Source organism: Hemibagrus wyckioides, linkage group LG05 (assembly GCF_019097595.1).
Source record: "Hemibagrus wyckioides isolate EC202008001 linkage group LG05, SWU_Hwy_1.0, whole genome shotgun sequence".
NCBI classification, from domain to species: Eukaryota; Metazoa; Chordata; class Actinopteri; order Siluriformes; family Bagridae; genus Hemibagrus; species Hemibagrus wyckioides.
The window spans coordinates 8173868-8195558 of record NC_080714.1 but is presented as its reverse complement, the minus strand read 5'-3'; the positions used below and the strand labels follow the sequence as shown (position 1 = coordinate 8195558).

General features: G+C 40.4%; 1 protein-coding gene across 4 annotated transcripts; it reads right to left on the bottom strand.

Annotated features, from left to right (window-relative positions):
• Nucleotides 1–95: 95 nt before the first annotated feature.
• Nucleotides 96–15827, bottom strand: dpp9 (dipeptidyl-peptidase 9). 4 transcript variants are annotated; one of them, XM_058389284.1, is made up of 22 exons: nucleotides 15680–15827; nucleotides 11914–11947; nucleotides 11469–11559; nucleotides 11130–11368; nucleotides 10674–10786; nucleotides 8731–8904; nucleotides 8443–8614; nucleotides 8142–8252; nucleotides 7912–8040; nucleotides 7641–7702; nucleotides 6746–6846; nucleotides 6452–6629; nucleotides 5314–5473; nucleotides 5153–5232; nucleotides 4908–5060; nucleotides 3602–3737; nucleotides 2574–2719; nucleotides 2163–2309; nucleotides 1866–2018; nucleotides 1557–1699; nucleotides 1126–1237; nucleotides 96–847 (listed from the first exon to the last, which is right to left on the bottom strand). In XM_058389284.1, the coding sequence occupies exons 3-22, from the start codon at nucleotides 11522–11524 to the stop codon at nucleotides 755–757; spliced, it is 2658 nt and encodes an 885-aa protein (XP_058245267.1). In that variant the 5' UTR covers nucleotides 11525–11559; nucleotides 11914–11947; nucleotides 15680–15827; the 3' UTR covers nucleotides 96–754. The 4 variants fall into 4 exon arrangements, with proteins under 4 accessions (XP_058245267.1, XP_058245266.1, XP_058245268.1 ...); XM_058389283.1 differs by lacking the exon at nucleotides 11914–11947; XM_058389285.1 differs by lacking the exon at nucleotides 11914–11947 and having other exon boundaries at nucleotides 8443–8611.
• Nucleotides 15828–21691: the final 5864 nt, after the last annotated feature.

Below are 21691 nucleotides of genomic sequence, written 5' to 3'. Positions count from 1 at the left end.
TAAGTGATTTAGTGAAATGGCCACTTGGATAAAACCACGACTGGAACGCTGCTATTTAATAAGTTTGTACATAATCACACCACTTATAAAAAGAGTTGGAATTCATAAAAAATATGTTCCTTTTAATAATACACACTTGAAATACGAATCGCAGGTAGTAGTGTGAGGTGTCTTTACACAAGAGCCACATCATAATCCAGGTTGCACATAACCACAAGTGTATTTGTAGAACAGAAGTGCTTAAGTTAAACTGACGAGTTAAACTGATGAAGAGGTTTCTCCGTATGTGAAAGGAGAAAAGAGAAAAAAAGTCTGTTAGGCCACTAGGAAGGAAATAAAAAATAAAAAAAAATTGGCAACTTCAGTTTTAGAAGGGGATTGAGAGACGGAAAGATTTATTACCTAGATGTGGCACAAAATTATTATTAATATTATTATTATTATTTAAAAAAAAAAAAAAGAAAAAAAAAGCTTAAACGTTCATGATCTACACAGTTCCAGAGTTCCTTTTGTTGAAGGGGTTTTTGCCCTCAAACATTGTCTTCAAATGTGCTAAAACTGCTGACATGCTCAAATTTTTTGGGGGTGGGGGGTATCTTTTCAGTTTCCTGGAGGAAAATGGATGAATGAAAATGTAAGGGGAAAGACTTCCACCTTCAGCCCTCGGCTGGTATTTCCTAGCTGTTTGAAGGTGGTGGACTGTGATTGGAAGTGGAAGTGGGTGGAGACTGTCCCGGAAAAATAGCAGCTCTAATCAGAGATGTTGCTGGAGGAAGTGTAGCAGCATGATCTCGTAGTGCTCACCAGACTCCGGGCAGCGGATGCTGTGCCTCTCGTTGGGATAGATCTGAAAAAGAAAAAAAAAAAAAGGCAACAGTGGAGCTGATTAAACAAGGAGTTTGATTCGGGACACCATCAATATCACGGCATCTTAAAGCGAGAACGTAACATTTAAGGGTTTTTGCTGTTGCGGAAAAATAATCAATCAATGACGGATTGATTTGATGCAGCCTCACATGCATGAGGCAGGGTCACCGTTACGACCCAGAAGTTCAGCAACTTGTTAACAATTCATACAGAGCAGGATTTCCAGTGAGCAATGAAATAGAAATGAAGTGAGCAAACCTGTAACTGATATGGCTTCCCTGCACGGATAAGCTGAGACACCAGGAAGTTGGTGTGGAAAAAGTGCACATTCTCGTCAAGGAACCCATGTAGGATAAGTAATCGGTTTGGCCTGTTAAGAAAATAAAATGTTTGCGTTAAAACTCCTGGGTGTGTGAAATAAACGCTTTTTGACTTCAGAAATATAATACATGATCTACTACTAATGCAGTTGAAAGTCTCAAACACTAGGTAAAGGAATATTCCAGAATTTCAATGTTTTCCTGTATTGAGGGGGAAAAAAACACAAGGAACCCAGAGTCTATCCCAGGGAACTTGGGGCACACCCTGGATAGGGTGCTTACCCATCTCTCTCTCACACACACCTCTCAAGAAACCAGAGCAGAAACACCTTAAAGTAAAGATGAAGTGATTCAGAAATCAGAACTCACTCATTCGGAAGCTTGTCCACATGCAGAGCCACTGAGCCCGCTTCATAGCCCTGCTGATTGTTTTCAGGCACATCCATGTAGCGCTCTGTGTAGCCGGTATCATACGCCATCCACACCGTCACTGGAGCTCCAGCTATGGCCACCTAAACAGACAACACTTCTCATGAGCTTGTGTTTACAATCCCAATTCCTTTATGTTAATCAGAATCAGATGGAATCGTATTAGCATCAACAACATTTCTGAGTGAAGTGTGGCTTTGATAACAGGACGCAATCCATGAGCTGCAAAAGGCTGGATGTAGCTCTCACCTTGAACACGTTAGGTCGGCGTATGAGGCCCATGAGGGACAGGAATCCTCCGTAAGACCAGCCGTGAATGGCCACGCGACTTAAGTCTATAAATTTGTACTTGTCAGCTACATACTGAAGACCCTCCACTTGGTCCTCGATCTCCACCTGGCCCTGAAAACAAGAGACAACAATCAGATGTATATTTCCCCCTCAGTGTGGTTCTAACATGGGGTGATGATTCTGACAACTATTACCCTTGTAACATTTAAAATACATATTAGTATTTGGCTTCAATTTTCCATTATTCATGCATACCATTTTGTTTTTTAAAGCACCCTCGAACTTCAGCCCCCTCTGACACGAGCCTCTTCCGTCAATGACGACCACTGCGTAACCTAGAGATGCTAAAGTGTTCAGACGCAAATACTTCACCCCCTTGTAGGAGTTGTTCACTAACTGCACCTGAGAGAAGCAAAACAATATCAAAACATTAGTTATAAATAATAATTGTGATTTACTTCGGGGTAGTTATTAATAAGGCAGAGAGATTTGTGTCAGTTTCAGCCTACTGTTTACTATCAGTAGAATGATTGTTACGATCAATACAATCAATAGCTTGAATACTATGAAAAAATCAGCCACTGCAGCTCAGTATTGTGAATCCTAGGCTTTAAAACGATATCATTATCATTAGAAACATTTTAAACAGCACAACAGGAAACCAACCTGAGGGCCACCATACACAAACAGGATGGCGGGGTGTTTTTTGCCTGGCTTCAAGTTGTGTGGTTTGTACAACATCCCGTACAGCTCGAAACCAGATTTTGCAGGAAAACTAAAGATCTCGGGTGGAACGTAATCCGCTGGGCAACCTGAAAAATTAATAAAGAAAAAAAAATCCTTAAAAGTTATTTAAAAAAAAAAAAGTTTAATCCTGATGTTGATTTGTTTAATGCCCGTCCCACCAGAATTTTGGGTGACGTTTAAGGCCGAAAACACTTTTTTCTAAATTTGCAATGCAACTTAATATTTTGAATCAAGCACATTATCACCATCTGCCTAATATTGTGTTGGTCCTCCTTTTTCTGCTAAAACAGCCCTGACCCGTCATGCACTGTGTATTCTGACACCTTTCTATCAGAACCAGCATTAACTTCTTCAGCAATTTTAGCTCGTCTGTTGGATCGGATCACACGGGCCAGCCTCAGCTCCCCACGTGCATCAATGAGCCTTGACCGCCCATGACCCTGTTGCCGGTTCACCACTGTTCCTTCCTTGGACCACTTTTGATAGATACTGACCACTGCAGACCGGGAACACCCCACAAGAGCTGCAGTTTTGGAGATGCTCGGATCCAGTCGTCTAGCCATCACAATTTGGCCCTTGTCAAACTCACTCAAATCCTTACACTTGTCCATTTTTCCTGCTTCTAACATCAACTTTGAGGACAAAATGTTCACTTGCTGCCTAATATATCCCACCCACTAACAGGTGCCATGATGAGGACCTCTCAGTGCTCATAATGTTATGCCTGATCGGTGTATGTATTAACTGTATGATAGCTAAAGGGATTTGGCTGCTTGCGCGTCACATGATGCATCTTGGCTCAAATCTGATGAAAATCTGTGGTCATTTTGTTTAATTAATTAAACTGAAGAAATCCTGCTAAATGCTGTTGGGAAGAACATTCAAATAAAACCCCGCACAATTTATAGCAGCAATATTGACTCTTTGTCCCTCTCCGTCCAGCATACCTGCTGCTTCCATCATGCTGGCCCAAAACTCGGGCTCTTTGTGTAAAGGGTCACTGTCGGAACCAACCAGCTTGTAGACGTGGACACAGGGAGGGGTGCTCACATTGCTATAGTGGCTGATAAACATGTCGAAGTTCTATAATTTAAAAAAGAAAAAAAACAAGCAGAATGAATGATACAGAACGACAGTCAAGCTTCTAAATGTCTCACAGAAGTACATTAATGAAACAGTGACTCAAAAACAAATGACGTGCCTCATTCTAGTGAACTAAAGCAACATTAATACTATCTCTACATGTGCACCCTGCTTTGGAAAAGAAACCAAAACTATTTGAGTAAAAAAAAATATTCAGTTTGCTATGTAGATATTTTCCATCCTTCTAGCATTCCAAAATAAACTAGTGTCAAAGTGCTGTTGGGGAGGGTGGACCAGTTACTGGCATTGCAGCAATGGCTCCAAACCAGTTCAATAAACAACAGTGAAAACCACAAACAAATGTTTTTTGGCGGAGAGCAAAAACACCTCTGTCACAAGATAATAATTAAAGTAACAAGCCAGGACAAGACAGAGCCACTAACCTCCCCCTCACATGTGAGAGAAATCGCTAACACGCAACAAAAAAAACAAAAACATTTATTATAAGACAGAAAAAAATATATATAAAAATATATTTATAAGAGAAAAATCTGATTAAATATTATTTATATTAAAAATATATAACATTTTAAAAATATATATATAAATAACATTAAAATATATATATTTAAATTAAAACAATCCTATTGTTCATGCACCCCGGTTAGATTTTACACCTCTTTTTTTTTGCCTAAAATTCCCTCTTATGTTCATAGATTTTTCCTGATATATAGATTAAGATGTCGTCAACTACTCAAGACGAGCAGACACTAACAGATTTTACTTCACATTACCAAATGCAAAACATTCTTCTTGTGCCTTCGCAGAAAGCGAGAGCGCGTCTTTGAAGCAGAAAAAAGCAACAAACAAAAAAACTAAAACCCCGACAGGACACTCCAGGTTTCCAGGAGGTCAGTTAATACTGGAGAGTTCAAAACATTTACACAATTCCAGCTTGACTGGCTTATCTACATTTTTTACCGGGAGGAAAAAGAAACGCTGTTCTTCTTGTGTATTAGAATTTCTATGCAAAATGCATAAAAAGGCGAGGTAAAAAAAAAAAAAAAAAAAAAATCAAGGGTTCAACATCAATTATTATTAATAACATCAACAAGAAACTTCTATTTTTAATATGCTGTCGGTTTTAACAGTTTAAAAAGTTAGACACACCTGGCTAACAGAACAGCTGTGTGAGAAGCCTGGCTTGGTCAGTCGGACAATGTCTCCTGGAGTTTCGTAGCTCACTACGTATAAATGATGTTCCAGTGGTGTGTCTTTGGTGCCTTGGAAATACACCAACTTTGTATCTTCATTTACCCAGATCTACAAAAAGAAAGAAAGAAAGAAATTAAAACAGAAGCACAAGCAACAATTTATCAGTTAGCTGTTATAGTGTTTGAGGCCATGTGACTGACCTTTGACCCATGTCTCGCTAAAACCTCCCACTCTCCACTGGTTATGGTCACCTCTTCTTTTATCTGACATTTAAAATCATCTAAAGGAATTAAAATGAATCATGTTAAGACATTCACTTCAGTGCTAATGTAAGCCTACAGTGTGTGCTTGTGAATCTGACCTTCAGCGGGACTGTAGTCTCGACTCCACTGGTGGCATCCGGGCTGGAGAAGGCTTGTTACTCTGTACAAATGGCAGAAGCCTGTCTTTGACTCGTTCACCCACAGGAAGGTGATCTCATCGTTACTGGTTTGAACAAAAGGATAGAATATATCGTGGACCTGTCGTCAATAAGGAGGGGGAAAAAAAAAAAAAGAAGAAATAAGGAGAAGTTATTTCCAGGTGGGACAGATTTTCCATTTTACATATAGGGCCAGATTTACTAAGTAACTCCTCCAGTGTAGCATCAAAGCAGAGCTCTCTCTGTTTTTCTTTCGTAAACATGGTCCTTAACTTACATGCTTAACAGCTGTGGCTCACAGAATGACTCACATCTGCCAACTTCTCTAGCACTTGGGTCAACAACACAAACTCTAATAACGCCTTACTGACAGACCCTTCATCAGACACATCGTTCCTCAACCGGGCTATACTGAACTACATGAAGCGAACATTCAGTTCCTTTTTTAGTTGTTTCAGCAATGTCAGAAAGCACATTTACAGAAATTCGAGCAAGAAAGAGGAGACACTAGCAAGGAAAAAAATGCTATAAGGAAGAAACCGCGATGTTGTGAATGAGAGGCTTGGGATGAGCCCATGACAGCTGATTCAGCTGAGATTATCATCTGAAGAAAGAGCGGGCGAAAACGCTAAAAGAACCATCAGTATTGGTGTTCGGTTCCACATTTAAAATTTTTAAGAACTGTACAAAAACTTCATAATGTGGGGGAAAAAAAACAAATAAATAAAAAACCCACCGAAGCTGATATGCTCATTAAAACACCATTTTGAAAGGAGCAAATTAAAGTCGTCTCATTTTACAGCAAAGTCTGCAAAGTTTTACAGCATACATAAAAAGAGCCATCTGGTTTTAGCCGCGTGATGGCTTGCTTTATTAGCAATGACATCGTCTGGTCCAAACGTGGAGAATGTCAACATACAGGCAGATCAAATTTAAACCACTGGTGATATCTGTTGTGCATCAACTTGTAACACGTGTCAGATATGAGACATGTTTTGTATAAAAATGGCCTTTTGCTATATTAGATATCCATAATATAGTGAAACAAACCCTGCCTTAGATATATAACCGTGCTTACATTGATCCAGATATCCGTCACCTCTTCGTAAATGATATAGGGGTGTACTCCTTCAGGCATGGCTGCCACATGCTCTTCCCACTGTGGATCCTCTGGGCTCACAGACAGAAACAGTGCAGGAGGCAATAAAACCAGCTGCAGCTTCTGCTGACTGCGATCCAGCAACACTGCCCACGCGCTGCCATGACACAAATCAGTATTCAGTACATATGTTCGAAAAGAGAACTGAAACACTGCCATAGTGGCCGTGTTATAAATTTAGTACACGGAAAAAATGTTCGCTGGCAAACATACTATTTGCCGTCTTTTGTCCAGCCAGCCCGTGCAATGTACTCGGCGCCAGGGAAGAGAGTATTGAAAGGCAGAACAAGCTCCTTGTTTTCTGCCCTCACAATCTGAGAACAAAAAAAACAAACAAATGTAAGACAGTTTTAATTCTCTCAGTAAATTCCTTTCTGGTCCGAGAGCAGACGTTTTATTTGACAAAGTGTGCACTGCATAGCACAAGCATGCGCTAAAGGACGTTTATGACATGTGCATACACTCTGAATTCCCCTCAGATATCCCATAAACCTATTCATAATACTGCTTGTTACAGATGATATAAAGAGTGTCAATACACCGATCAGGCAGAACATAATGACCACCTGCCTAATATTGTGTCGGTTCCCCTTTTGCTGGCAAACAGCCCTGGCCCATCATGCACTGTGTATTCTGACACCTTTCTACCAGAACTAGCATTAACATCTTCAGCAATTTGAGCAACAGTAGATCATCCGTCCCATCGGAGCCTTGGCCATCCATGACCCTGTCACCAATTCACCACTGTTCCTTCATTGGACCACTTTTCATAGATACTGACCACTGCAGACCGGGAACACCCCACAAGAGCTGCAGTTTTGGAGATGCTCTGATCCAGTGGTCTAGCCATCACAATTTGGCCCTTGTCAAACTCGCTCAAATCCTTACGCTTGTCCATTTTTCCTGCTTCTAACATCAACTTTGAGGACAAAATGTTGACTTGCTGCCTAATATATCCCACCCACTAACAGGTGCCATGATGAGGAGATCATCAGTGTTATTCACGGCACCTGTCAGTGGTTGTAATGTTATGCCTGATCGGTGTATGTCTAAAACACAAAACTGTGTGTGTGGTGGATAAAGAAGTCCCCTTGTTTCCCCCACTTACCTCGCCATTTGCGTCAGTTCTAATCTCTACCAGCTTCAAACTGATTCGAGGGTTGTTACTCCCTAAAATGAAAAACCATAAAATCAGCAGTCAATGAAGGCAGCATTGATACAGCAGTAATAATACAGAACCCTTACAGACAAGTTTTCCTTTCATTTTCAGTGTGGATAAAAATAATTAGAAATTTCACCTAAGAGACATAATACAGTGTTGCTTATGTTGAACAGTCTGTATTCCTCTGTCATTTTTGGTGTATGAAAGATAGAATTACCAGTGCGGGGGTATCTATAGACATCTGCTTTGCGTTCCTCCAGTGCCGGAGAAGGTACGTGAATGATCTCTACCTCGGACTCATCCACCTCCTCGTACAGCATCCGCATGGTCTTACATCCATCTGCATCTAAACCATGTACACAGAGAGCATGCTTAACCTGACTTCCTGAAATGCTTTACAGTTAATAAACAAGCATGTGTGTACTTTCTTTGAACGCCTTTATTCACCTTCAGAAACGGTTGGACACCACCAGTAACCAGTAAAACGATCAAACTCCTCCTGGATCACGAAGGTCGCAACGCCAGCTGACTTTGGGTCATCCTTTACATTATTCAAGCCTAAGACAACAGCAATGTATGAGAACAGACTTCATTATTATTATTATACAACATGAACACCGCGGCGTGGTTATGGACGACGGAGAAGATAAGCATGCTCAGCAAACGAAAATTTCCATGAGGATCTTCATTTGCATGGCATACTCCATAAAGGCATGTGTGTTTATCTGGTGCATGAAATCCAACTCACCTTTATGACAAAATGTTAACCTTCGCTCCTCTCCTGTTTCGATATTAGTCACCCACACGTCGTTGTTGTTGATGAAAGCGATGAAACTGGGCTCACCGGGACAGATCTTGGGGTCCATGCGAATCCCTGAGCATTGGGTCTTAATCTCTACAGGCTTCATGGGTGCTGCCTGCTGAACAGGGCAGAATTTTTAAGACAGAAACCAAAATGTTATATTGGACCAACAACGACTGTTCCAGTAATTATTGTGCTGGTGAAGTGGGAGAGAAGCAAATCACATTGACTCACAATGAAGCCATTATGTCCACCATCGTGACAATAGAAAAGGCTGTTACTAGCTTGAAAGAGGAAAAGGCCACTTTGTGCGTGGTAGTCATAGGATGTGATGCCAAACACACCAAGACGCTTCCTCTCACGAAGGAGCTCCTCCTCCCGAGAGTATACACCATGCTGGGGAGTTGCCTGTGGAGAATAGCAGGATGGTTATTCATTGCTTGTTGTTGTAATTTGATAGATAAATGACAGGGCGTCCCAAAAGTCTCTATACATTGGGGAAATTAACTCACAAAACTAACAAAATGTTTTCCAAAAGGCTCTTGCCCATCCATCCATCCATCCATCCATCCATCCATCCATCCATCCTCATTGCAAATACATTCACCTTCATCTGATATTTTGTGTGTAGTTCTCTCTCTCTCTCTATTTTAAGATTAAAACACATACAGTATGTTTAAGTGTAAATCATACATGATACTATAAACATCCAGGATTGAGCATTTATTTAATTGATATAGGGCTTTGGAATGTAGCATTTGGAACTTGGCTTTCTAAACTTGGAAATCATAATTTAGAACCCAGGATTTGGAATCCAGAATTCAGAAACTGGAACTCAGAATTCGGAATTTGAAATTTAAAACTCGGAATTCAGAACTCAAACTTTAAAAATTCGAAATGTTGAACTCCGAACACAGTACCTGGGATTTGGAATTTAGAACTCGTAATTTGGAATTCAGAACACAGAATTTAGAAATCAAAATTCGAAAATTTTATTCTCACCATTGGGAATTTAGGACTCAGTATTTAGAATGCAGAATACGGAATTTAGAACTGGGAATTCTGAATTTAGAACTCAGCTTTGTTATTTAGAATTCAGAACTCTAAATTCTGAATTGAAAACCCAGAATTCGGATTTCAAGACTAAGAATGCAGAATCTATATGCAGTAATACCTCACAGATCCGTGTCTAATGATTTGCGGCTTCACTGAAAAATTTCCTTTTGAACCGAACAAATTTGCATCCGTGAATTTTTCGCCGACCCGAGAAATCCTCGCAAAATCCTGCAAAAGTGTTTTACGGCTAATTTTGCGGTAATTTATACATTTTCGTGCTTTTTAATGCGAAATTATTAAGAAAAATGTAGTTTATTAATTTAGTAACAAATATAAACAACAAAATATCAATATAAATAAAATATAAATGTTATTTTAATGATATGGAACGTCGCTGATATCACGTATGTACAGTACAGCCATTACGACACGCTGGTATTTGTCTGGAAGGGTTGGAAGTAGCCAGTCACAGAGCATTAACAGTTTTACCTAGCTGCTGATTGGCTGGTAGCTATGATGCTTTGTATGCGTGATGTCGCATTTCATTTCCCCGCACCTTAAAACCTTACTCGGTACAACACGGGAGTATATTCTGTGAATGAGTGATCTTGGTTTTTATACAGGCAATACTGTACTCTTTTAAAGTGTTTTGGGAGCATGATTGTGGTCATATTTAGGGTTTAAACTAAAAATAAGCATTTACAGTACAGTATTAGCATTTTTGGTGACTCTATCGAACATCTGCGAAACCTCGTAATTCGCGATGGGTGTCCAGTGTGTGCACTTGCTATTATTAAAATTGTTATGGTTTATTTCATGTTGTTAAAATGTACGCTTAATGACCGATGGATGGACTAATCTGCATATTCATGATCATATGCACATCAAAATCTGTTACAGGAAGTAGGACAATTTGCTGACTACACTAGAAAATAACTGATTATAACTTGTTGATAACATTATTGTGGCACCAAGAACTACGCAAGCCCAACCTGCTTTAGCCCAGATTGCACAACAGGCCAAGCCAAACCAGCAGTGTCTAAGTGTTTCAGCTTCCTTAAGCGAGTACGTCCAGTTAGGCCTTTAAAGTTGCTTCTTACAGCTTTAGGGAAGTAAATTACCTGAAAATGATCTAACATCTGTTTCCAGGATAAAACCAGAAGGGCTTCTTTTCTGATCTTCTTTGGAATTTCAGAGTACAGTAATGAGTTTTCTCTGCTCCCATAAGGCATACCTAAACCAAAAACATGGACAAAATGTTTAAAGTAAGAGTGAATGAAAGCAATATTAGTTAACATTTTGAAAGAATTACTGAATTAAATAACAACAACAATAATTATTATTATTATATAAGTACAATCATTATTGTTAAGCAGACAATACATGTTAGCGAGACTTGCATCCAGAATCTTGCCTTAAATGAGTCAATATACCATACATGCAATCCTCACTGCATAACTCCTACAAGACCTGATAGCATGCTGTGATTTGATTAACGCTAACAGGCTCTGCAAGCTGACATTAATGATGGATGCCTTCAGTGTCTCTCTCTCTCTCTCTCTCAAGAGAAACATTACCCAGGTAGTACAGCCGATGAGAATGAGGGCTCAACTCGTCGTTTTTCTGTACAAACTGGAAGTCGTGGGGAGCCTTGTTGACGATCATTCCCGAGTATTTCCGACTTCCATGGATGATCTCACGCAGGCCGTCCCACGAGTGTTTTTCCACATAAAACTGTGAGGGTACATCTTCCATCTCCACCACTTCTGTGCTGTCTGAAAGGTCATCTACTGCGGTCATCTTGACAGCTGCAAAACTGAACACGGGTACAATGAGTCAATTGTTGCAAAAAAAAAACAAAACAACAAAATATATAAAAATACTCGTCACACCTTATTGTAATCTTTTTTTAATACCTTTTCCAACTTCCTTCGTTTTCGTCTTCAAGTTTCACCCTTTTTACTCTATACATTAACCGGCACACAAGCCTCCACAAGATCTGGCAACCTGCAGGGAGGTAAGAGACCATTGTGAAGAACACAGATGAAAACATGCTGCAACAAAATAGAGTTTTGGCTACTTTCAGTGGAAGAACATAAACAAACATTATGGTAAAAGTATGACATAAGGGTGCATCAAGTGAACACCATAATTTCAGTGGCTGTAAATGTAACCTCAATTTTTTTTTTTTTTTTTTTTTACATAAAACGCTGGTATGTGCTGGAACACATGGACTGAAGAAAATTAAGTTATATCACAACAATTATACAATTTTTATTTTCAGCTAAGCACACCATTTGAATTTAGTCTGAAACCATGTTCATTTTCTCGTACATCAGTCATAATATTAAAACAACTGACCTCAATAACACTGATTATCTTGTTACAGTGGCACCTGTCAAAAGGGGAGATATATATATATATATATATATATATATATATATATATATATATATATTACACAACAATAGACTAGTCAGGTCTCAAAGTTGAGGTGCTGGAAGCTGGAACAATGGGCGAGCATAAGGATCTGTGTGAATTTGACAAGGGCCGAATTATTATGGCTAGACAACTGGGTAAGCAACTGTTTCTCCAAAACAGCAGGACTTGTGCAGTGTTCCTGTTATGCAATGGTTAGTACCCAACAAAAGGTATCAACTGAAGGACAATCAGTGAACCGGCAACAGCATCAAAGACTCATAGGGAGTAAAGCCTAGTTCTGGTTCAGTCTTACAGAAGAGCTACTATAGCACAAATTGCTGGAAAAAAGACATGCTGGTTCACAGCTTGTGGTGTGTGAGGCTCAGTAGCCACAGACTGTTCAGAGTGCCCATGCTGACCCCTAAAAGTGCCTACAGTGGGAATGTGAGCATCAGAACTGGATCATGGAAGGTGTCTTGGTTTAAAGAAGGGTTTGTTGCCTACCTGGGGAAGAAATGTCACCATGCATTTTGGGGAAAAATGGAAATTGGTGGAGGCAAAGTAATATTCTGGACAACCTCAGGTATTCATGTGGATGTTACCTTTGACATGAACCACCTACTTAAACATCGTCACAGACCACGTATCATGGTAACTGTATTTCTTAGTAACACCTGTGACCTCTTTGAGCAGGATAATGCTCTCTATCTCACTGCAAAAGTTGTTCAGGAACGATTTGAAGAACATGACAATGCCTCAATTCTTCAGATATTGAGCATTTCTGGGATGTGCTGGACAAAAGGTCCAACCTACAGAGGCCTCACCTCACAACGTATATGACATCTGCTGCTAACATCTTGGTGCCAGCATGATACCACAGCACAGGTCTTATGGAGTCTATGGCTTGATAAGTCAGAGTTGTTTGGTGTCACAGAGGGAGACTGAAAAGTTTAGGCAGGTGGATTTTAAACACAGTTATACATCTGTGTATATAATGAACAGATGACAAAGTGACAGCAAATTTCACTATTAATGGCTATGGCATCTTCCCACAATACAAGTAACCTGATGAAATATCTTAACGGTGTTTGAACAGTTTCAGCAAGTATGGTCATTAAAAAAAGAGCACAAAGTGTCATGAAATGTGAGTTTCCTTTCCCAAGTCACCAACACTGTTAAACATAAAACTCAGCACAATTTGTTCACTGCTAGTGGCATTTGGGGGTGACCACATAAGCAGACACTCCTGCTTGTTTATAACAAGTTAATAACCAAATCCTAACACACACTCATTTTCTGTCTGATAAATAAATGGAATTTCTAATAATAAAAAAAATAATAACCATAAAAGAGTCTTGATATCAGTTGATAGTAACCTCTACTACAGTCATGTGATAGATTAGAGTGTTTTTCAGGGGTTGGACTCGGCCCCTTAGCTCCAGGGAAAGGAACTTTTAATACTTCAGCATACAAAGACATTTTGGACAATTTCATGCTCCTAACTTTGTGGGAACAGTTTGGGGATGGCCCCTTCCTATTCCAACATGACCGCGCACCAGTGCACAAAACAAGGTCCATAAAGACATGGATGAGTGAGAATGGTTTGGAGGAACTTGACTGGCCTGCACAGAGTCCTGACCTCAACCTGATAGAACACCTTTGGGATGAATTAGAACAGAGACTGTGAGCCAGGCCAAAATTGGGACGTCTGCCTTTATAATGGAGCCCTTATAAATTAATTTATAATGGAGTTGGCCCGCCATTTGCAGCTATAACAGCTTCATCTCTTCTGGAAAGGCTTTCCACAAGGTTTAGAAGTGTGTTTATGGGAATCTTTTAAAAGAATTACTCTAGAGGTGCTTTTGAGAAGTCAGGCACTGATGTTGGACAAGAAGGCCTGGCTCACAGTCTCTGCTCTAATTCATCCCAAAGGTGTTCTATCAGGTTGAGGTCAAGACTGTGTGCAGGCCAGTCAAGTTCCTCCACACCAAACTCGCTCATCCATGTCTTTATGGACCTTGCTTTGTGCACTGGTGCACAGTCATGTTACAGGAAGGGGGTCACCCCCAAAGTCCGGAGCATGAAATTGTCCAAAATAAGGGGCCAAGAACAACCCCTGAATTCAACAATTTGGAGAGGTGTCCCAAAACTTTTGGCAATATATATGGATTTCACAGACCCTCAGGAGATACATTTCGACCCCACTCTAAGCACTGCTGTGTGAAATAGCTGTGAAGGCACAGTTACTGTATATCAAGCAAATCAGTGAGGCCTTAGGCATCCTCTTACAAATACATCACACACTCCTGGGGAATGTTCAGTCATGAAGGAAAGCGGTGACATTTTATTTTAGTTTTAAAAAATGATTACAACACCAATAGCCTTTGGTTTACAAACAACTGAATCACTGGTCATTTGGTAATGGAGATTACATGACTAAAAACAAAACTGTATGTGTGTGTAGGCTATAATTACAAACATCAATTAAAAAATATCGCGTAATGTACATATTTAATTCAGAAAATATCTTTTAGACAGATGTTACTTTAAATAAACCGAACTGGACCGCTAAGGTTACTCAACGGCTACATTTAGCAACTGGACTAAAAGCAAGGGCTTGGTGAAAAGTGTTATTTTTAATTATTATTATTATTTGTTGACTGGTGTTATTTCGAGGAGCGACATATCAAATAAAGCATGTGTACTTCTAACTAAACAACGCACTGAATACAGAATAGAAAACAAACACACACAGGTGGACAAAGCTATGCTAGCTAAGGTTAGCTAAAGCTTAGCTGTCCGACCTTACCTACATACAATCCTGCCATTGACAGTCTCGTGCGCTCAGTAACACCAAGGAAAGCCGTTTCTGTGATTCAATTAGTTTTTTTTTTTTTTTTCACTAAATCACATTAAAATGCTGGGTAACTAGTGCTAACTAGCTAGCAGGCAATGACTAGGCAAGCTAAACCGGCTAGCCGGGCAAGCTAACTTAACACAGCGCTGTGTCGAAAGGGTGTAACTGTCTACAAAAGCACTGATGTGGTTGGGATTTTTTTTTGTTTTGCTTTTTCCCCCCAATTCTTAGAAACGCAGTTAACGCGAAGGTGCACGAATAACACCGCACAACAGAACTTACAGGAAGAAAATGATCTCGACAGCAAGCTAGCTGTGACATAAGAGTAACTGGTTAGTTGTGAATACAAAAGGGGGAAAATGCTAGTCCTGCCATCTTTGAATATTGTTGGTGCTATATATTAAATAGCTACAGCGTTGTCTGCGATCATGACAGTCACATGACTAGTCGCAATATTTCGCTAACAATAACAGTTAACAAGCTAGCTACGTAGCTAGTTAAGGTTAGTGAAACAACAGGCTATGACTGTAATAAACCACTGTGCTATTGTTAGAGTAAGACCATCAGTGATCAACCGAGATCACGGATCTAAAAAAAAAAAAAAAAAAAAAAAATCAACCAGTTCTGCCGTTTTTTTCTCCCCCCCTCTTGAACAGATTCAGCCATTGGTCTCAGTGTGTGGATTTATGAATGGCTCTGGTGTCCAGGACGTTAGCTACATTAACGTTAACAGATATGGTCGGCCTCAATGAAGAAGAAGAAGAAGAAGAAAAAGAAAAAAAGTAAAACAAAAAAAATAATTGAAATTCTTGCTCAGGTGTCTGAATCAATCTTCAACGATCTACTTACAGGGATACCCTTTAAAAAGTCTCTCTCATCTGTGACCTGCTGGTTCTTTAAGCGATTTTCCGGATAATTTCAGTCCCCATAGCCTGTGAACAACACAAAGCACAGGAGCTCACGAAAACAGGAACGGACATCCAAGACCATCCTCACTTCCGGGAGGACCGGTTTATGACGTCACGCTTCCTGTTTGCTTGTGTTCGAAAGACTGGATAGCGAGGAAAATGGAAATATCGCGATTATTTTAAAAAGCATGCTTCTATTATTTATTTGTTTGTTTATTTGTTTATGAATAAATATCAAGAACGGCGCCACAAAAATGTCGTGTTTTCACGGTGGGTCTATAGAATGCTTGCACGTGCATACCGTATAAGGCATGCTGTTCCTCAGAGGTGTATAGCACACACTAGTATGCAGTACATAAGAAGTAACGACGCAGTCACGTGACCTGAGCAGCGTTACCCTTAAGACCTTGATTCTCTATCAACATTTTTGGAGAGCTTTATTTATTTATCTCTTTATTTATTTATTTATTTATTCACAGTTTGTTTCTGCACATATGATCCCAAAGTATACGGACAGCTTCATTCATTTATTTAGAAGTGACAATTCTGACCATTAGATGGCGATGTTTATTAATCAGGTCGAAAGTGCGTTGTATATATTTGCGGTAATTCACAATATAATGTATGAAACAAATACCATGAAATGTTTTAATTTCGATATACAGTTTAAACCTCTAGACGTGTCAATTAAGACTACTGACGAAGTGCTCATTTTTCACTCTAGTACTGTATAATAATAATCATCATCATTATTATTGGTATCATTATTATTTTTAGAACCAGCATTATCTACTTCAGCAGTTTGAGCAACAGTAGCTCGTCTGTTGGATCGGATCACACGGGCCAGCCTTCACTCCCCACGTCCATCAATGTGCCTTGGCCGTCCATGACCCTGTCACCGGTTCACCACTGTTCCTTCCTTGGACCACTTTTGATAGATACTGACCACTGCAGACATGTGCATACACTCTGAATTCCCCTCAGATATCCCATAAACCTATTCATAGTACTGCTTGTTCCAGATGATATAAAAAGTGTCAATACACCGATCAGGCAGAACATAATGACCACCTGCGTAATATTGTGTACAATAAAAACAGCCCTAACCCGTCATGCACTGTGTATTCTGACACCTTTCTACCAGAACTAGCATTAACTTCTTCAGCAGTTCGAGCAACAGTAGCTCATCAGTCCCATCGGAGCCTTGGCCACCCATGACCCTGTCGCCACTTCACCACTGTTCCTTCATTGGACCACTTTTGATAGATATTGACCACTGCAGGCCGGGAACACCTCTAGTTTTGGAGATGCTCTGATCCAGTGGTCTAGCCATCACAATTTGTACCTTGTCAAACTCGCTCAAATCCTTACTCTTGCCCATTTTTCCTGCTTCTAACACATCAACTTTGAGGACAAAATGTTCACTTGCTGCCTAATATATCCCACCCACTAACAGGTGCCATGATGAGGAGATCATCAGTGTTATTCACTTCACCTCTCACTGCTCATAATGTTATGCTTGATCGGTGTATATATTTATTATTATTATCATTTTTTTTTATTTATTCATTTTTCTTAAAGACACTTTTTAAAAGATAACATGATTTTAGCTTTATATTTCTGCATTCAGTTGTTACACTCCCTAAAATTGGTCTAGGTCCATAAACACCAGCACAGTAACTGAGGGGATTTTACAATGAACACAGCATCCTTTGTCAACTTTCAACAGTGCTCACAGAGCCCTGACTGGATGCACCACAGTGTGATCTAACAATCTGAGCACACAAGACCTTATCAACACCATCACAGAACAGAAGGAACTGCATCAAAGAGCATTGCTGGGACAGATCTCACTCATCTCTACTCATCCAGAATGAGGGTGAGAGCCCAGTAAATAATCACTGACCCCTGTCACCCAGATCATGCCCTCCATGCCCTCATCTCTCCAATACCCTTTGGCAAACACTTCTGAGCCACTCCTTCTGGGTTTCTTCCCTCAGGTCATGTAAATCCTTATCAGCAGGCATTAACTGATGCTGGCTTTCCCTTCCTGACTACATGGAGTCTCTTCATACAAATATATTGATCATTTAGATCAGTTTTACTGTGTACTTGTATAGTTTGCATTTTTGCTAAATTATTACTATTATGTATGACATCATTTGCAGGATGCATATTATGTACAATCTCAAAATTGTGCAGTACTATTACCCCACATGTGTGCAGCTCCCCTTATGTTGTTATACACTATATTGCCAAAAGTATTCGCTCACCCATCCAAATAATCAGAATCAGGTGTTCCAATCACTTCCATGGCCACAGGTGTATAAAATCAAGCACCTAGGCATGCAGACTGTTTTTACAAACATTTGTGAAAGAATGGGTCGCTCTCAGGAGCTCAGTGAATTCCAGCGTGGAACTGTGATAGGATGCCACCTGTGCAACAAATCCAGTCGTGAAATTTCCTCGCTCCTAAATATTCCACAGTCAACTGTCAGCTGTATTATAAGAACGTGGAAGTGTTTGGGAACGACAGCAACTCAGCCACGAAGTGGTAGGCCACGTAAACTGACGGAGCGGGGTCAGCGGATGCTGAGGCGCATAGTGCGAAGAGGTCGCCAACTTTCTGCAGAGTCAATCGCTACAGACCTCCAAACTTCATGTGGCCTTCAGATTAGCTCAAGAACAGTGCGCAGAGAGCTTCATGGAATGGGTTTCCATGGCCGAGCAGCTGCATCCAAGCCATACATCACCAAGTGCAATGCAAAGCGTCGGATGCAGTGGTGTAAAGCACGCCGCCACTGGACTCTAGAGCAGTGGAGACGCGTTCTCTGGAGTGACGAATCGCGCTTCTCCATCTGGCAATCTGATGGACGAGTCTGGGTTTGGCGGTTGCCAGGAGAACGGTACTTGTCTGACTGCATTGTGCCAAGTGTAAAGTTTGGTGGAGGGGGGATTATGGTGTGGGGTTGTTTTTCAGGAGCTGGGCTTGGCCCCTTAGTTCCAGTGAAAGGAACTCTGAATGCTTCAGCATACCAAGACATTTTGGACAATTCCATGCTCCCAACTTTGTGGGAACAGTTTGGAGCTGGCCCCTTCCTCTTCCAACATGACTGTGCACCAGTGCACAAAGCAAGGTCCAGAAAGACATGGATGACAGAGTCTGGTGTGGATGAACTTGACTGGCCTGCACAGAGTCCTGACCTCAACCCGATAGAACACCTTTGGGATGAATTAGAGCGGAGACTGAGAGCCAGGCCTTCTCGTCCAACATCAGTGTGTGACCTCACAAATGCGCTTCTGGAAGAATGGTCAAAAATTCCCATAAACACACTCCTAAACCTTGTGGACAGCCTTCCCAGAAGAGTTGAAGCTGTTATAGCTGCAAAGGGTGGACCGACGTCATATTGAACCCTATGGATTAGGAATGGGATGTCACTTAAGTTCATATGCGAGTCAAGGCAGGTGAGCGAATACTTTTGGCAATATAGTGTATTGCATGTTGCTCTATATGCTATGCGAAGTGCACTTTATGTTAGGTGTAGGAGTAGATGAATTTAATAGTAATAATAATTTTATTGCTTAGGATGGTTCTTGAAAATTGTAAACTATTTTAAGGGACAGGCTTTTCATTATACATAACTTACAGTATATAGAAAACAGCTGAATGGCTGGTCATACAGCTGGTTATATTCCACAGTGTATTTTATAAATCCATTTCTCGTCTATGAATGATTACGGCACTGTGCTGTCAGATTATATATACCAATATACCAATCAGGCATAACATTATGACCACCCGTCTAATATTGTGTCGGTCCTCCTTTTGCTGCCAAAACAGTCCTGACCTGTTGAGGCATGGACTCTACTTGATCCCTGAAGGTGTGCTGTGGTATCTGGCACCAACATGTTTGCAGCAGATCCTTTAAGCCCTCCATGGGCCCAACCTCACAATTTACAGGACTTTTAAGGATACTTACAAGACTTAAAAGATACTTTTGAAAAATACTGACCTCTGCATACCGGGAACACCCCAGAAGAGCTGCAGCTTTGGAGATGCTCTGATCCAGTCATCTAGCCATTACAGTTTGGCCCAATAACATTGAGGACAACATGTTCACTTACTGCCGAATATATCCCACCCACTAACAGGTGCCATGATGCGGAGATAATCAGTGTTATTCACTTCACCTTTCACTGCTCATAATGTTATGGCTGACCGGTGTATACTTTCTGAAAATCTTATTCATGATGTAGTTCCTTTACTGTTAAATAACCTCCACTCTTCTGGGAAGGCTTTTCACTAGAGTTTGGACCATGGCTGTGGAAATTTTATGTTCATTCAACCACAAGAGCATTAGTTAGGTCAGGCACAGATGTTGTGGGTTCCAGTATTTCAGTTCATCCTAAAGGCATTCAGTGGGGTTGAGGTCAAGGCTCTATGCAGTACACTTCTTCTACTCCAACCTTGGAAAACTATGTCTTAACAGACCTCAGTCCCTTAGTTCCAGTGAAGGAAAACTGTAACACTACAGCATGCAGAGACATCCTATACAACTGTATGCATCTAAATTTGCAGCAACAGTTTGGGAAAGAACAGCTTTTGTTTGTGAAAGGTATCCACACCTTTTGCCACATGATGTATATTCATAATGCATATAAAATGTAGGAATATTTTCATTAGTAAACATTCACAAATCAAATAATACATAACAATGACTTTTCCCACGTTACTTATATATTGCACCTACGTGTCTTTGCACACATTATACACACAATCCATTTATACATATACATATTTCTTCATAGTACACTTTTCTGCACACAATCCTTACAGATACTTTCATTCATTGGGAGAAAAGTGCTTTTCCTGGTCAGAGTCTCAGTGGATATGAAGCCTATCCCTGGAAACCTGAATGAGACACCAATACATCGCACTTCACCATGTACACACACAAACACACACACACACACACACACACTTACACCTAGAGGCAATTTCTGACATGTTTTTAGTAGTTTGGAGGAAATCCAAAAGGACATGGTGAGAATGTGTGCCTCCACAGAGACGCTATCCCAAAGCTCAGGACTGAGCCAAAGACTCTGGGGCCAAAGACGCTGGAGTTATGATGTTGCTGTACAGAAGTACAACAACAACAACCATCAAAGAGCCCAAAGACCCCTGACTGAACACCTTCAACCCCACTGAAACTTTGAGATGAATTGGATCATTGAATGCAAGCTAGGTCTTATGTTCCAACCTCAGGATTCTGACTATATTATGCTATAGTGGCCAAATAGAAGGAAAATGCCTATGGGCAAAAAACACAATCTAGTGGGTGGAAGCTTTTATAGTAGTAATATAGAAATCATACTTCATATTAGTAACGTAACTGAATATTAATACATTATTTGGATTACAATAATGACAGATACACAGATACACATAGGATTTGCTCTATCTATCTATCTATCTATCTATCTATCTATCTATCTATCTATCTATCTATCTATCTATCTATCTATCTATCTATCTATCAAAGCCAGGGCATCTAGTTGAGAGGAAGAAATAGCCTTTTTTGTCACATATCATTACAGCACAGTGAAATTCTTTCTTCACATATCCCATCCTTGGAGGCTGGGGTCAGAGCACAGGGTCAGCCATGATACAGCACCCCTGGAGCAGAGAGGGTTGAGGGCCTTTCTCAAGGGCCCAACAACAGCAGCTTGGCAGTGCTGGGGCTTGAACCCCCGATCAACAACCCAGAGCTTTAACCACATGAGCCACCATGTGGTCATCACATTTATGAGAGTTATGAGAGTTAGAGCAGGCCATCAGATATGAACAAAATATCATGAAATTCAAAATAAATGCTCAGATTCATTCGTTCAGCCAAAGTAACTGTTTACAGTGAGGGTCAAGGTGATTACATGTAAGTTAATAACCTGTCTG